General features: G+C 39.5%; 1 protein-coding gene across 1 annotated transcript in view; it reads right to left on the reverse strand.

Moving 5' to 3' along the window:
• The window catches only part of vps53 (VPS53 subunit of GARP complex), a 229,999-nt gene that overhangs the window by 27,149 nt on the left and 187,364 nt on the right, over positions 1-15,486 (reverse strand). The window contains exon 19 of the mRNA XM_048612349.1: positions 2,396-2,533. Coding sequence (XP_048468306.1) covers positions 2,396-2,533 — 138 coding nt within the window. The remainder of the gene's footprint in view (positions 1-2,395; positions 2,534-15,486) is intronic.

Here is a 15,486-nt window from a genome sequence, read left to right on the forward strand (position 1 = left end):
ACCTGAAACTTGAACTCTGCTTTGTCTCCCACAGGTACTGCCAGACTTGCTGAACATTTCCAGCAATTTCCATTGCTGTTTGTTTGTAAAAAGCTTAATTTGACAAAGTGTCCTGATGTCCAAGGACAAGCTTGCTTCACTGAATCATAAAGCACACACAAAAGTGCAGCATTTAATTGAGGAAATAAACTGTTTGGACAATATTAACGGAACATAGTATTATATCCTGACAAAGAGAAATCAGTGGTATTATGAGGAATCGGACAAAGGGGTTGCAACAGTGACCTGCCTGTCCTCTATAGATGCTGACAGATCCACTGTGCTTTTCAAACATGCATTTTTTTTCTTTATTTCCAAATTTTGCCTTATTTGTTATTTTTATTTATCATGAAATTGATATAACTGACAGTCCCCTATTTAAAAACAGTCACATCAGTTGTGATCTAATACAGTTTTGCAAATGGCCAGTAAAGCAGATCATTTATTGTTTTCAATTATTTGAGTAATGTACAATCTTGTGGCATTTTACGTTCTTCCAAGCAGTGACGTGAAGCATTTGAATTTCTTTTTGTTAATGGGAGGTTCCAACATTAAATTTTATAATTTTGTAATGAGAAAAACAAGCAGCTGGTTGCAGGCAGGAATTTCCTGTCCACATGTATTTTGAGGTACGAACTGTTTGGATTTCCTAGTGCCATTCATTACTTACTAAGCTCAATACTAAAAAGCTAATGGGTTTGAAAGGACTCTAATCTTTAAGCACCTCAACTTATCAGTATTACAACACAGGACACTGGTTTACTCTGAAGCGCTGCCTGAATTTTCCTTTGGTAGGTTACTTTCTTAAATTGTTACACCTGGGAATAGAATGAAGCAACTTTCAGTCAGGGTACAAAAACATGGCACTTTCAGTCAATTATAACCTCAAAGAAAATGAATGTTAATCAAACAAATCCCTAAAATAACAAGTCGAGTCACGTCTCACTATCCTGCTAAAGAGGAGGATTGTTGGGGAAATGGGGTGAATAGGAGCAAGCCTCCAACTCATCCCATGGCTAGAAAAGGTTACGCAGACATGGAACAAAGAATGGAAAAAGACGCCCTAATTTCAATTTTTCACGACACTTTACCGTCTATCTAAGTGACGCGAACTTTACATGTTCTCCCTCTACCAACATTCTACTTCACGTACAAAGAAAAGTACAAAAACGAGAATTAGCTTTTCACCTGCACAAGTGAGAGACATTCAAAACCTCAAGCTGCCCATGTGGCCGTCCATTTGTCACTTCTGTCGAAACATGAGCTCTATTAATTCTGTTTTCTGCTCAACAGCAACAACAGCTTTCCCCAGAGAAATTGGTTTTAGAGCCATCAGGTTACAAAAACATGTTATCTGTTGCTGCAGTGGAATATCTAGCCAAGGTTTCATGGAGTTTGCCAAAACTTTGCACTGACATTGTTGATACCACTGGCCACTAAAAGCCTGTACAAAATTTATCTTTAAAACCCATTTCTAAACCAATAATGCAACACGAATGGGACACTTCAGTTTGTACTACTGATCCATTTCGGAGCAGATTGAGTTAATAAACAGATTAGCCTGGTCTCTAATGATTCCATCTCTGCAACTGATAATATTGTCCGAGCAGTATACTAACAGCCCTATTGCAACTATATTGCTGCGCTCGAAAAAACAGTATTATTTCCTTAGAATAAACCAAAGAACTGTCAATGTTGGAAATCTGAAGCAAAAACAGAAATTGGAGAAACTCCGCATCTGTGGAGAAAGTTCTGCGTAAGGATCAATGGACTTGAAACATCCTTTATTGCAACAGTAGTATTGCAGATCATCACAAATCTGTTTGCAATGCCTTGGGATAAGGGTACAGCAGTGAAGAGTCAGCACATAGACACATGTCTCTCTCTCTCTCCCCACCCCCACTCCTGCAACTCAAACAAGTCACACAGTCACATTAGAGCGGGTACATTATATTCGCTCCACAGATGCTGCCAGAACCTAAGTTTCTCCAGTAATTTGTGTTTGTGCTGTTATTTCCTTATAAGCAGCTGTAGAGTGCTGCTTGACAACTCTTCCACCAACAACCATGAACAATTCAGTTAGTGCATTCCACACATCAACAAAGATTGTACACTATACAAAACACAATAGAGTACATGGGATGGATTTTCCGCGATGATATCACTTCATTCGAATGGCTGCTCAGACCGGTAAAGTGTTACCTGCTGAGATGATCACTGGACAATCGCTCCCAAAAATCCAGTATTTGAGGTCGAGATATTACCTAGTAAATCTAACATTTCAGATTCCCAGCCTGTGAGGGATTTGCAGCAGCCAGCTACATCACATTTCATACACAGAGCTGAATTTTCTTACCTTTAGAATCATCTCTGCCCGAGTCATGCCTTTGACGACAATCTTTGTGTAGCTTGCTGGGGCCTTGCGTATGACTTGAGAACCAATCGAAGGAAGATCAAGCAGAACTGTTTTCAGAGAATGAGTGTCAAGTAGAAGCTATAAAATAATTAAACACGCTCATTTAAATTTTTGCTTCTTCTATGGAGTCATTTGCTGCAAATTTGAAAATTTTTCTCGATGTGTAGTTTCAACTTAAATTGGGGATTTGGAGAATATGTGGTGGGGGAAAGGGAAGTTATTGAGAATGCCAGGAGTTAATCAGTGTTCCATCATCCTGTCCACCTCTAATTCAAATCTTTGTACAAAACTGTTACAGAAAGCAATTCTACAAATGTTTCAAGTTAAGACCATGCACAATCTGAAAGCTTTCACCCCCAGAAATACAATCAAGATCATACCCTCATTCTTCAATAACAATGAGGACTCTCTAAAACTAGGCATAAGGTCACCATGATGTGGAGGCGCCAGTGTTGGACTGGGATAGACAAGGTTTGAAGTCACACGACACCAGATTATAGTTCAACAGATTTATTTGAAATCACAAACTTTTGAAGTGCTGCCCCTTCACCTGACGAAAGCGCCAAAACTTTATGATTTCAAATAAACCTATTGGACTACAACCTGGTGTTATATGACTTCTGCCTTAGGCACAAGGTGTCAATGCATTCTCTACATCATTCATCTAGGTTCCTGAAGACAGCAGACTGGCAAAACAGAACCAGTTTGTGTTGTGAACTTGGATCGATTCAGCTGGTCTAAAGCCATCAGTATGATTTTTTTAATAAGAGCTCCTTTGGTCTGTTAACAAGAAAGGCAATGTTTAAGCTTATTTTGTACAGAAATCAAATTCAAAATAAGTCACAATATTTGAAATTACAGGGGCAAGGGGGCATTTTAAACTTGGGCATTCAGCACTTTGCAATAGGTGATCATTAAAGGAAAATCTGGTAGAGTTGATCACATACCCCATATGGAATAAATTGGGGCACCTTTCCATATCATTTACAATGCATGAACAAGCCATATGGCTAAAGCAGTCTTTTCTGATACTCCACACAGATTTTCTCCTATGCTACTTTATATCAACCTATCAACATGTCCTTCCATTAAGGCGTAGGAGCAGAAGTAGCTGTTCAGCCCATCCAATCTGCTCCACCAATAAGATCATGGCTTATCAATTAATCCTCAATTTCACTTTCCTGCCTTTTCCCCATAACATTTGGATCCCTGTTGATTCCTCCCTCATATACTTGTCATAAGGCATCAATGCTATTAGTCTCAACCATTCCTTGAAGCAACAAATTCCACATTCTAACCATTTGCTGGACGCAGATATTTATCCAAAATTCCTCATTGTATTTATTGGAACTCTCTCATGCTTATCTCTAGTTTTGCATTTGTCATAAGAGGAAATATCTTCACTAATGCGCCCCATCAAACTCTTCTGGTAAAACATTAAAGAGGAAATTCTATGCTAAGTACTCAACAGTGTTCATTTTTAGTTGACACATCAAGTAACACTAATTGAACAAGAGGATTGAAGATTTTAGCTGACTTGTATAGGGAGGGTGCAAGTGCCCAGAGTTAGGGCTACTTGAGTAGTCTTGCTGGCCACTGTTGCAACTCCTGGATGACTGCTGCTGTTACACATTCATAATGGGTGAAGCTTGTACAGACTGTGGATAAGTATGGAATGGGAAAGGGCCATTGAGCCATCTAATGTGTGTTAGTCAGAGAAAAAAAAGTGAAGGGTCTATGATTGGATTTATTCAAGGTAACCTGTTTCTAAAGGGAGATAATGGACTACAGGGAATCTTAGCAGGAAATTAAGATTTATCAGATCCCTTCCTAATATTTAAAATAAAAGAGGAAAACTCAAGAATCTTAATAAATAATTGTACAAAAAATTCAAATAGTACCAGATTCACTCCACAAGTAATTACCAAACCATTGACAACATTTGATCATGACTGTGTATACTTATCCTTATAATTTTCCAAGCATTCTTCTAATATATTATTTGAACTGAACTGCAAACTAGTCAGAATCATACTGGCTGTTTTCAATGGGTGGCTATTGTTCAAATGTCTGGTGTAATTTTCTTTTAACATCAAGTTTCAGTCTTGTTTAAAATTTTTAAATTTCCAGATCCTCTAATTCTGCATTTTCATTCCAAAAAAAGTTAACCTGATTAAAATATTGGAGGCATAAAGGTTGTAGGATCCAGATCATGGTTTTAAAAAATCATTCACACAATGTGTATGCGTTGCTTGTGAGGCCAGTATTTATTGCCCATCCATAAATGCCTAGAGAATGCGGTGGCGCGCTGCTTTCTTGGTGTTAGGAAGGGACATCCAAGGAAGAATGGCAAAGTCATTTTAAGTTGGGATGGTGTGGGTGTGAAGAGGGTCTTGGTGGTGTTCCCATGCATATACTGCTGTTATATTCTAGAGGTCATGGGTTTGAAAGGTGCTGTTGAAGGAATCGCAATTCCTTTCTCTCTATTAAACAGTGCAGGTTTCTGAATTTCTTTGCTTAACTAAAGGCAAGGTTCCAGAATCAAACTTTACCGAAGTTCTCAATGCATTAAGATCCCACTTTGTTATGTCTGATGGTGAAGAAAGTTACTACAGCAATGCAAGTCTTTTTTAGAGTGTCAAAACCTCCACTGTACTTTAAATCTTAATTTACCAATGAGTTACATAGGTTTAAAATAACCTGCTACAAGACATAGTTTAGTTCTACAGACCCCAAAGAACTGATGACATATGAATCGAGAGTTTCAAATGAGTTGTATCTGCAGTAGTCTGTTCCATCAATGGAGGGAGCTGTTGTGTCCACATGTCATCACAAACGAAACCTCTAATCGTCTGCTTGAAATGACGTAACATTGTTCATGTGGACATTGGAGTCTACCCTCCAATAGCTTAACCTTGCAACGTAAAACCCTGTTTATATTTACACATGATTCAACTGGACAGCTAGATTCTTGGCTCTGACCATTTGATTTTTTTTTTCTTCATTCATGGGATGAGGGCATTGCTGGCTAGGCAGCATTTATTGCCCATCCCTAATTGTCCAGAAGGCAGTTCAGAGTCAACCACATTGTTGTGGGTCTGGAGTCACATATAGGTCAGACAAGGTAGGAATGGCAATTTCCTTCCCGAAGGATATTAGTGAACCAGATGGGATTTTCCCGAAAATCGACAATGGATTCACAGTCGTCGGTAGATTCTTAATGCCAGACATTTATTGAATTCAAATTCCACTATCTGCTGTGGTGGAGTTCGAACCTGGGTCCCCAGAACAATGTCTGGGTCCTTGGATTAACAGTCCAGTGATAATACCACTAAGCCATTGCCTCCCGTTGCAGAAGGATAAATTCAGATGGCTAAATTTCTCACAGATTAATTTGAGTTTAGTTATTAAAAAAAGGTACACCCTGTAACATCAAACATGTCAATCCTCAATTCTGTCATTTCATATCATCTCATCATTCTTTCCAGAAACTCTGCTGGGAAGCCAATATTTTAATATGCTGTAAGCATAAGTGTCTCGACAAAACATTAGGTGATAATCTCCCTTAATCCTAAAGTGACCTTCACTGTCAGAACATAGTGTAGGTCAGTGGTAAACAACACTGAAGCAATGCCCTGGGAAAGCAAAGCCAGTTAGACTGGGGGTGACAGACAGCATTTAAGTTGTTTTTAAAACAAGGTTTACACACAAGCGACACAGTCTTCAGCATCCACCCAGAGCAGTAAGTTAAGCATGGCCGAGAAAAAAAAAAGGGGGATAAAAGCAAAATTCACAGACTTGCATGAACACCAAAAGGAATGCTGGTAAGCAGACAGTTCAGTCTACTGAGACTGGTCATGAGGATGAAAAATTGTGGAGCTGGTGCATTCCTGTTCAGGTCAACTGGTGTTAGCTGGCCAAGAAGTTGACGCCAAATAAATGTGACACCAAGAGATAGTTTGCCTGCCAGACAATATTTGCCTCTGGCTGATAAGTGTACTTGACATTTCACAGGTTCAGTATAGAAAAACTCTATTTCTCTGGCTAGGATGTTCTACACTGAAGTAATTGCATTATGTATTGTTCAGCATACCTTTCCTGTGCTAATTGATAGTATCTTTTATAAACAATTTGCTGAGACATGCCTGAAATTCCTGTAAATTATAGCATTTGAGTGCACATACTAATTAAATGTACATTTTTTTTCAAAAAACTAATTCTTTGTCATCAAGTCAATGTAAAGCAGTATGGTTAAATGCATGCTAGTTTAAAGTGCATCCCATTTTAGAACTTTGATCTTCTTCACAGGTGTCAAACAAGTCTTTACAGTGTGAACTGATCAGTTAAATCACTACAGTACCTATTTGGAGTATCAGTAAGCTGGAGTAGCAGTAAGTATGGAGCTCAATTGCAATGCTTTTGAGACTGTTCTTCAAGTGCATGCTGAGACTGCTGGCTTGGACATCGGTCATTTTAAATACAAGTATACGCATCCAACGAATACTACGGAGTAAAATTCAATAACAATGACCTTAACCCTGGAAAAACAATGCAGCGATCCCAGTGCAGCAGTAACTTGCACATTCAGTGTTTCTGATACTTTGAAAATTAACTGTCTGAAAATTAACATGATTACAACTTGCAGCCAACACTAACTGCATGGTGCAGCTGGGGACAAAACATGGAGAAAAGTGAACAGCATTTAAAGCTAGTCCTTATTACTCAAAGCTGGCTTGCACCTTTTAAAGGGGACATGCATTGTGGCTGGAGCAGGTATCCAACGTCATTCTGTAACCGATTCAGAGCTCGGAAAGATAAAACAACGGCTTAGCATGGCAGAAAGAGAGTTCCACGATATTCCAACGCTACTTGAAGACTTAATTGAAAAATGCAGAGTATGAGACATGGGCTCAATCCACAGGGGGCCAGGATGACCTCCAAGCTCATTCTTAGAAGGCAGTGGCACCACATAGTCATGGCAGCCATTGTTAGGAGTCAAGCACCAAGGACCTGAATGCATTGCTGCAAAAGGTTCAATGATGTCATGAGTGGTTAAGGTCCATAAATGTACTTTCAAATTCCATATCCCACCAACTACACCATTAACACCCAACACTGCTCAGTATACCACACCATATCTCTCATCTATCAATGATCTCTCTAAATCATGGCTCAACCAACATTCACTGCTTCACCTTATTCTCACATGCCTTGCTCTGCCACAAGTCTCATACCCACATTACACAGCTTCCATACACCATGACAGCCACATCAATCAAGCAGATCAGACCAAACTCAGTGGTATGCTTTATCCTCCTTTGCAGGACATGGTGACACACAACTGGGGACAGCAGATGCTAACCAAAGGTGGACACATATGCTTACATTTCCTTACCCCCACAGTAGAGAGATGCTCACTACTACTGGAATAGTCAAGGCTAATGGCAGGGAAGGCACACCTGAATATCGGACTGACTGACTCTTAACTTCAATCCCTCCAGTGACTTCCCATTGCAATAACTTTATATCTTACCTGATTTATACTTTCTTTTTGTCATATTAAACACTAACTCTGTTGAAACCAGATGATCTGTTCCATATGACTAACACGGCTTCATTAAAACAGTACAATTAAGGTCTTGCAAAAAAAAAAAAGCTCCTTGATAGTGAATTGAAGGCTGTCCTAAATGCTGTTCATGAGACACATCCCTTATCTCAGAATCTTATCAAAATGAGTGCTCTGTGATGTGTTGCCTTACCTTGTTGTCCACTCTGCTTCTCCAAAGGAGTCTCATTTGATTGCTATTGCTCATCTTAAATAGAGTTTGGCTGGCCATGACCCTGGTGTGTTGATCTCCTCAGAAGTCTCTATGGTTGCATCCCAATCCCACTCTACTCATCATAAAGTCACTCGACTGCGCTTTTTCTCCCGAAAACAATAAGAGAAATTGACCAGAGATAGTAGGAACTGCTGAAGAAGGGTCTCGACCTGAAACGTCAGCTTTCCTGCTCCTCTGATGCTGCTCGGCCTGCTGTGTTCCTCCAGCTCTACACCTTGTTATCTAAGAGAAATTGACCATCTGCTTTTGGGTTTTTGGAATTTAGTTTGCATGACTAGGTCTACACTCTAAATCCGTTCTTCCCAAACCTTGTTCCAGTATGATGCTAATTCAAGGTTTGAGAATAGTGTGTATAAAGCATATATTGGGCCTTTGCAAGCAGGGATATTGACAGCCTGGGAAAATAGAGGCCTGTCTATTATTGCAAGATTGCAGTTGTTATACTGTAATTAAAAAAAGTACACATTTCACATTCTGCTACAACAAAATAAATGTCACAAGTATCTTACTCAAACTGTAGGCTTTTTATGCAGTTGGCTGAAACACTGCTATATTTTCTAAGAGACAAATTTTCAATTGTCCAACCTTAATAAAATACTACTCAGTCTGGAAGCTGCACATTATTATGCTGATGAGTTTATTCCTATAGTCGAACTACCTAATATAAAGAAAACAGAAGTTTTGCAATTATACAGTGCCTTACACAACCTCAATACAACAACAGTGTTTTGGGAAGTCAGGTACTTTTGAAGTGTAAGCACTATTGGTATGTAGGAAATGCAGCAACATCATCTGAGCAAGGCAAGTGTTCAGAAAAAAAGTGATGTAACAATAATGAGATAATCTGTTTATTGGAGTTGGTTGAAGGGTTAATGCTTATCAATGACCAACTCCTCTGCTCTTCTGCATCTTTTACATCCGAGGGGGCAAATGGACTCTCAGTTTAGCTTCTCAATGGAATCTTTCATTTTAATCTCAACAGCATCCCCAACAGTGCAGCATTAGGGGTGCTGTTGCAATTAAAATGAGAGATTTGGGGAAGCGATGGCCTAGTGGTATTATCGCTGGACTGTTAATCCAGAGACCCAGATAATGTTCTAGAGACCTGGGTTCGAATCCCACCGCGGCAGATGGTGGAATTTGAATTCAATGATAACCATGAATCCATTGCCGATTGTCAGAAAAACCCACCTGGTTCACTACGGTCCTTTAGGGAAGAAAACTGTCATCCTTACCTGGTCTGGCCTACATGTGACTCCAGACACAGAGCAATGTGGTTGACTCTTAACTGCCCTCTGGGCAATTAGGGATGGGCAATAAATGTTGGGCTAGTTAGTGATGCCCTCATCCCGTGAAAGAAGAAAAAAGAAAACTCCCTCAGTGCTGCACTAGGAATGTCAGCCTAGATTTCATACTTAAGTTTCTAGATTAAGACCTGAACCACAAGCTTCTGACTTAGAGACAAGAGTACTACAAACTGAGCCAACATGAGCAGCAGTTGGCAAAAAAGGCTAGATTTTCACTTCTGTATTGGCGGTAATCATGAGGTAGCAGATTGTTTGCCCAATGTGACACGCTAACCAAACCTTCTTTCTTTTGACGGAACATTAAGGAGCTGCATAACTGTTGACTGAACTGCAATGGTGCTCTTCTGTCCATGTGTCTTTAATACTGTAGAGAAAGCTCTACAATATAAACTCCTAACATTTTGCATCTCCCGATTCGCAAAGAAGAGCCATATTGGACTTGAAGCACTAACTGTTTCCTTCTCCACAGAAGCTGCCCAAACCTCTGGATTTCTCCAGCACAATTTGGTTTTTATCACTGGAAACAGTTTTGTTTCAAGTTATATAAATGATTTGGACATGGACACAAAGAAATGATATGGGAATTTACTGAGGATACCAGATTAGATACTGGGGGATATCTGAGGAATCATGCATGTGGATGAGAAAAAAAACCTTTGTATAAGCACAAAGCTTAGAAATAGCAACTGCAGGTTTGTGCAATTAAAGTGAAATAGGATATTCTAAGAAAAATAGTAGAAGGAGGTATACCCTAAATTCTAAAGTCATGGATGCAGATATACACATCTTTCAAGATGGAAGAACAGATTGAAAAGTGTAATTTAAAACTACAAATATTATTCAATACAGTATGTAAATCAGTCATGTTGAATTCAATAAAACATAAGGCTACAGTAAGAATACTGTATGAATTTCATTATAGGAAAGATAGTGGTGCCATGAAAAGGGTGCAACAAAGATTCACTGGAATAATACTATGAACAAGATATTACAGTTATGATAACAGTTTTGAGAACTTGCAAGATTCTTAGGGGACTTGACAGGGTAGATGCAAAAGGTTGTTTCCCCTTATAGGAGAGTCTAGTACCAGAGGGCATAATCTGAGAGTAAGGGGGTAGCCATTTAAGACAGTGATGACAAGGAATTTCAATGAATCTGTGGAATTCTTTACCACACGGAAGCCTGTAGAGGCTGGGTCAATAAGCATATAAACAGCAGAGATGGACAGATTTTTACTTAGTAAGGGAATCAAGGATTACCTGGCTAAAGCAGGAAAGGGGAGTTGAGGATTATCAGGTTAGCCATGATCTCACTGAATATTGGAGCAGACCTGATAGCAGAAGTAGGCCTTCAACTTATATCATATGGTCTTGTAAAATATCAGGTTTTTCAGTTGGAATGGAGAAGATCAAGGTTTTCTTTTCTTAAATATAGAAGTTTGCAAAATTAGAATCTTAGAGTCAGAGTTTAACAGCACGGAAAGGGCCCCCTTGGGTCATCATACCACACCAAACATCAAATATCTATCAATTCTAATAATTATGAAGTGTTTTTTAAAGGAGTAACACTATTACTAGTTAGTAACAAGGAGGAATAAGCACAAGATCACAAAAGAAATGAAGTTAGTGCTAATATTTTCCACATAAAGAGGTTATTGGAGTAGGGAGAGTTCACAAAGTACAAAAGCAAAATATTGCAGATGCTGAGAGAAAACCAAAAAAAAGAAAAAAAATTCCTGGAAACACTTAGCAGTTCCAGCAGCATGTGTGGACAAAGCTGCAGATTTAGTATTTGAGAACTGTGAAATTTTATCAGAAAACACACCTCGAGTTTAACTGTTTCTCACTCCACTGATGATGCCAGACCAACCAAGTGCTTCCACAATTTGTGTTATTATTTCAGTATATAGTTTGGAAGCCAGGTCCACAAAATTATTTAAAAGGGAAATGGATTAGTATTTGAAAAAGAAAAGTACAAACACACATAGGGAAAGCACAATGAAATGGATCAGAAGAGATTTTCTGTTGAAGTGTAGCATGTGCGATTGCTCTGTTCTGTATTTTAATTACAATATTTTCAGAGTTATTACTTCACAAACACTTTTAAATCTCTGCCAAGTAATCTACCCACAGAATCTCACAAATGTTAAGTTGTTGCTAAGTTTGCATGCTTACAGGGTAAGTATTCACCTTGTAATTCTGCACACCGTCTGCTAAAAATTACCTAAAGGAAACAGGTTTAAGATCAAAATTGGAGAGTGGCTAGAAACAGGTTGTGGGAAATTAGCCTTATATCTTTGAACCATAATGTGACTGATAGCTTTATTTAATTGTTAAAGATTTCTTTTCATGTTCTTGGTCTCAGGGGTTACAGTACAGGAGCGGGGGGGGGGATGGTTAATTACCTAGGCAGAGATATTAACTTGGCAACTTTTTGCCAATTCAGTCATTCTTTCTATTTTGTATAGACATGAGCACCCAAAGACTCTGGGGAATGTTCAATCTCCAAAAAAAAAACTTTCAACTGGACCTGAGGCACAACTTTTTCATGCAGAGGGTACTGCGTGTATGGAACGAGCTGCCAGGGGAAGTAGAGGTAGCAGGTACAATTACAACTTTTAAAAGACATCTGGATGGGTATATGATTAGGAAGGGTTTTGAGGGATGTGGACCAATTGCTGACGGACGGGACTAGATTAATTTAGGATATCTGGCCAGCATGGATGACTTGGACTGAACCGTCTGTTTCCATGATGTACAACTCTATGCTGATCTAATGATCACTATTATTGGAGTCATAGAGTCATTGAGGTGTACAGCACAAAAACAGAACGTTCGGTCGAACTCATCCATGCTGGCCAGATATCCTAAATTAATCTAGTCCCGTCCGTCAGCAATTGGTCCACATCCCTCAAAACCCTTCCTAATCATATACCCATCCAGATGCCTTTTAAATGTTGTAATTTTTTCTGCCTCTACCGCTTCCTCTGGCAGCTCATTCCCATATGCACCACCCTCTTCACAGAAATGTTGCCCCTTAGGTCTCTTAAATTTTTCCCCTCTCACATTAAACCTACGCCCTCAAGTTTTGGACTCCCCTACTCCAGGAAAAGGACCCTGGCTATTTACCCAATTGTATAAGCCTCTATAAGGTCACCGCTTGGCCTCCGACACTCCAGGGAAAATAGCCCTAACCTATTCAGCCTCTCCTCGTGGCTCAAATCCTCCAACCCTGGTAACATCCTTTTAAATATTTTCTGAACCCTTTCAAGTTTCACAACATCCTTCCTATAGCAGGGAAACCAGAACTGCACACAATATTCCAATAGTGGCCTAACCAATGTACGGCTGCAACATGACCTCCCAACTCCTATACTCAATGCACTGACCAATAAAGGCAAACATACCAAACACCTTCTTCACTATCCTAGCTAACTGCGACTCCACTTTCAAGGAACTATGAACCTGCACTCCAAGGTCTCTTTGTTCAGCAACATTCCCCAGGATCTTACCATTAAGTGTATAAATCCTGCCCTGATTTGCCTTTCCAAAATGCAGCACCTCACATTTATCTAAATTAAACTCCATCTGCCACTCCTCGGCCCATTTGCACATCTGATCAAGATCCCGTTGTACTCAGAGGTAATCTTCTTCACTGTCCACTACACCCCAATTTTGGTGTCATCCGCGAACTGCATAATAAAGTGCATTAATGAAGAATTTTGTTTCATTCTTTTGTGGGCTAGAGAATTCTAAGTTGATGAACTCACAAACCTACTGACAGCTCTTTCCCATCTATATCTACAGCCCAGTAAAGGTTAATGTTGCCCCAAAGTTAACATTTTTTTTCATGGGATGTGGGCATCACTGGCTGGCCCAGTATTTATTGCCTGTCCCCAGTTGCTCTCGAGGTGATGGTGGGGAGCTACCTTCTTGAACTGCTGCAGTCCCAGACCGTGCTGTTAGAGAAGTAGTTCCAGTATTTTGACCCAAAGACACTAAAGATATGGCAATATATTTGCAAGTCAAGATAGTGAATGATTTGGAGGGGAACTTGCAGGTGTTGGTATTCCCATGTATCTGCTGCCTTTATCTTTCTAGATGGTAGTGGTCATCAGGTTTAGAAAGTACTATCTAAGGAATCATGGAGATTTGTGCATTGCATCTTGTAGATAATACACACTGCTACTTCAGAGGATCAATGGTGTAGGCAACAAATATCTGTGGACGTGGTTGCAATAAAGAGGGCTGCTTTCTCCTGGGTGGCGTTAAGCTTCTCAAGTTTGTTGGAACTGCACTCATCCAGGCAAGTGGAGAGTATTTTATCACACTCCTGACTTGAATCGTACAAATGGTGAACAGACTTTGAGGGATTCAAGAAGCAAATTACTCGTTGCAGGATTCCTAGTCTCCGACCTGCTTTTGTCCACAGTATTTATATGGCTAGTCCAGTTCAGTTTCTGGTCAATAGTTACCCCCAGGAAGTTGATAATGGGAGATTCAGCAAAAGTAGTGCCATTGAATGTCAAGGGGTGATGGTTGGATTCTGTCTTGTTGGAGATGGTCATCGCCTGGCACTGGAATGGCACAAACATTACTTGCCATTTATCAGCCCAACCCTGGATGTTATCTGGATCTTGCTGCATTGGGACATTCAGTATCTGAGGATTCTAAATTGAATAATATTCCAATCAGTAGACATAATTCCAATATTTTTTATATGAAAAAGGCTGCAGCACATCAGAAAGTACAAGATAGTTTCTTCACACTTTTGGTGTTTTCTTTTAGACCTTTATTTAATATCCCAGCCACAAAATTGAAGAGTTTATATGTTTTGCTAGAGGCTATTAGAAACAGATCATTTATTCCATTCAAAGTTTTTCCTCTTCAGTTGAATATCAGTTTCACCATTGGCACCTTATCTAAGTGACCATCCTACCGACTGAACTAGATCATTAGGTATTCTGCAGGATGAGTTATTGGATATTAATTAGGAATGACACCCTGATGGATTTTCACCTCCTCAGAAATGGAAGGCAGAGAACAACTATAGCGGCTCCATGGTTGACATAATTGAGATTAGGTGTTGAGGTTGTACAGAACATTCGTGAGGCCTCTTCTGGAATACTGTGCCCAGTTCTGGTTGCCCTGTTATAGGAAGGGTATTATTAAGCTGGAGAGGGTTCAGAAGAGATTTACCAGGATGTTTGAGTTATAAAGAAAGGCTGGATAGGCTGGGACTATTTTCACTGGAGCTTAGGCGGTTGAGGTGACCGAATAGAAGTTCATAAAATCACGAGGGGTATAGATACAGATAATGCTAGTTGTCTTTTCCCTAGCACGGGGGTTTCAAGACAAGGGGGTACAATTTTAAGGTGAGGAGAGACAGATTTAAAAGAGAGAAGTGGGGAAATTTTTTTTTTTTTTTAAAACAGAGAGGGTGGTTCACCTGTGGAATGAGCTTCCTGAGGAAGTGGTGAATGTGGGTACAATTACAACATTTAAAAAAACATTTGGATAAATACATGAATAGGAAAGATTTGGAGGGATATGGGCCCAGAGCAGGCAGGTGGGACCAGTTTAGTTTGAGATTAAGTTCAGCATAGACTGGTTGGACTGAAGGGTCTGTTTCTGTGCTGTATGACTCTATAAATCTATAACTTGATATTGATCTGGGTTTGAAACCGGGATCTTCTAATCTGTACAGCTGTGCCATAAATGACTGATCAATGGTGTTTGTGATAAGATGACTTTAAAAGTATGAATTTTTAGGCTCCGTAGGATTAGGCTTTGAAAAATGTTAAGTGTGAACAGTGATATACAACTCCATATGCACTATTGTTTTAAACAAAAAAAACTATTTAAACAGAAGAAAATCAGACTTC

Source organism: Rhincodon typus, chromosome 26, assembly GCF_021869965.1.
Source record: "Rhincodon typus isolate 14 chromosome 26, sRhiTyp1.1, whole genome shotgun sequence".
NCBI classification, from domain to species: domain Eukaryota; kingdom Metazoa; phylum Chordata; class Chondrichthyes; order Orectolobiformes; family Rhincodontidae; genus Rhincodon; species Rhincodon typus.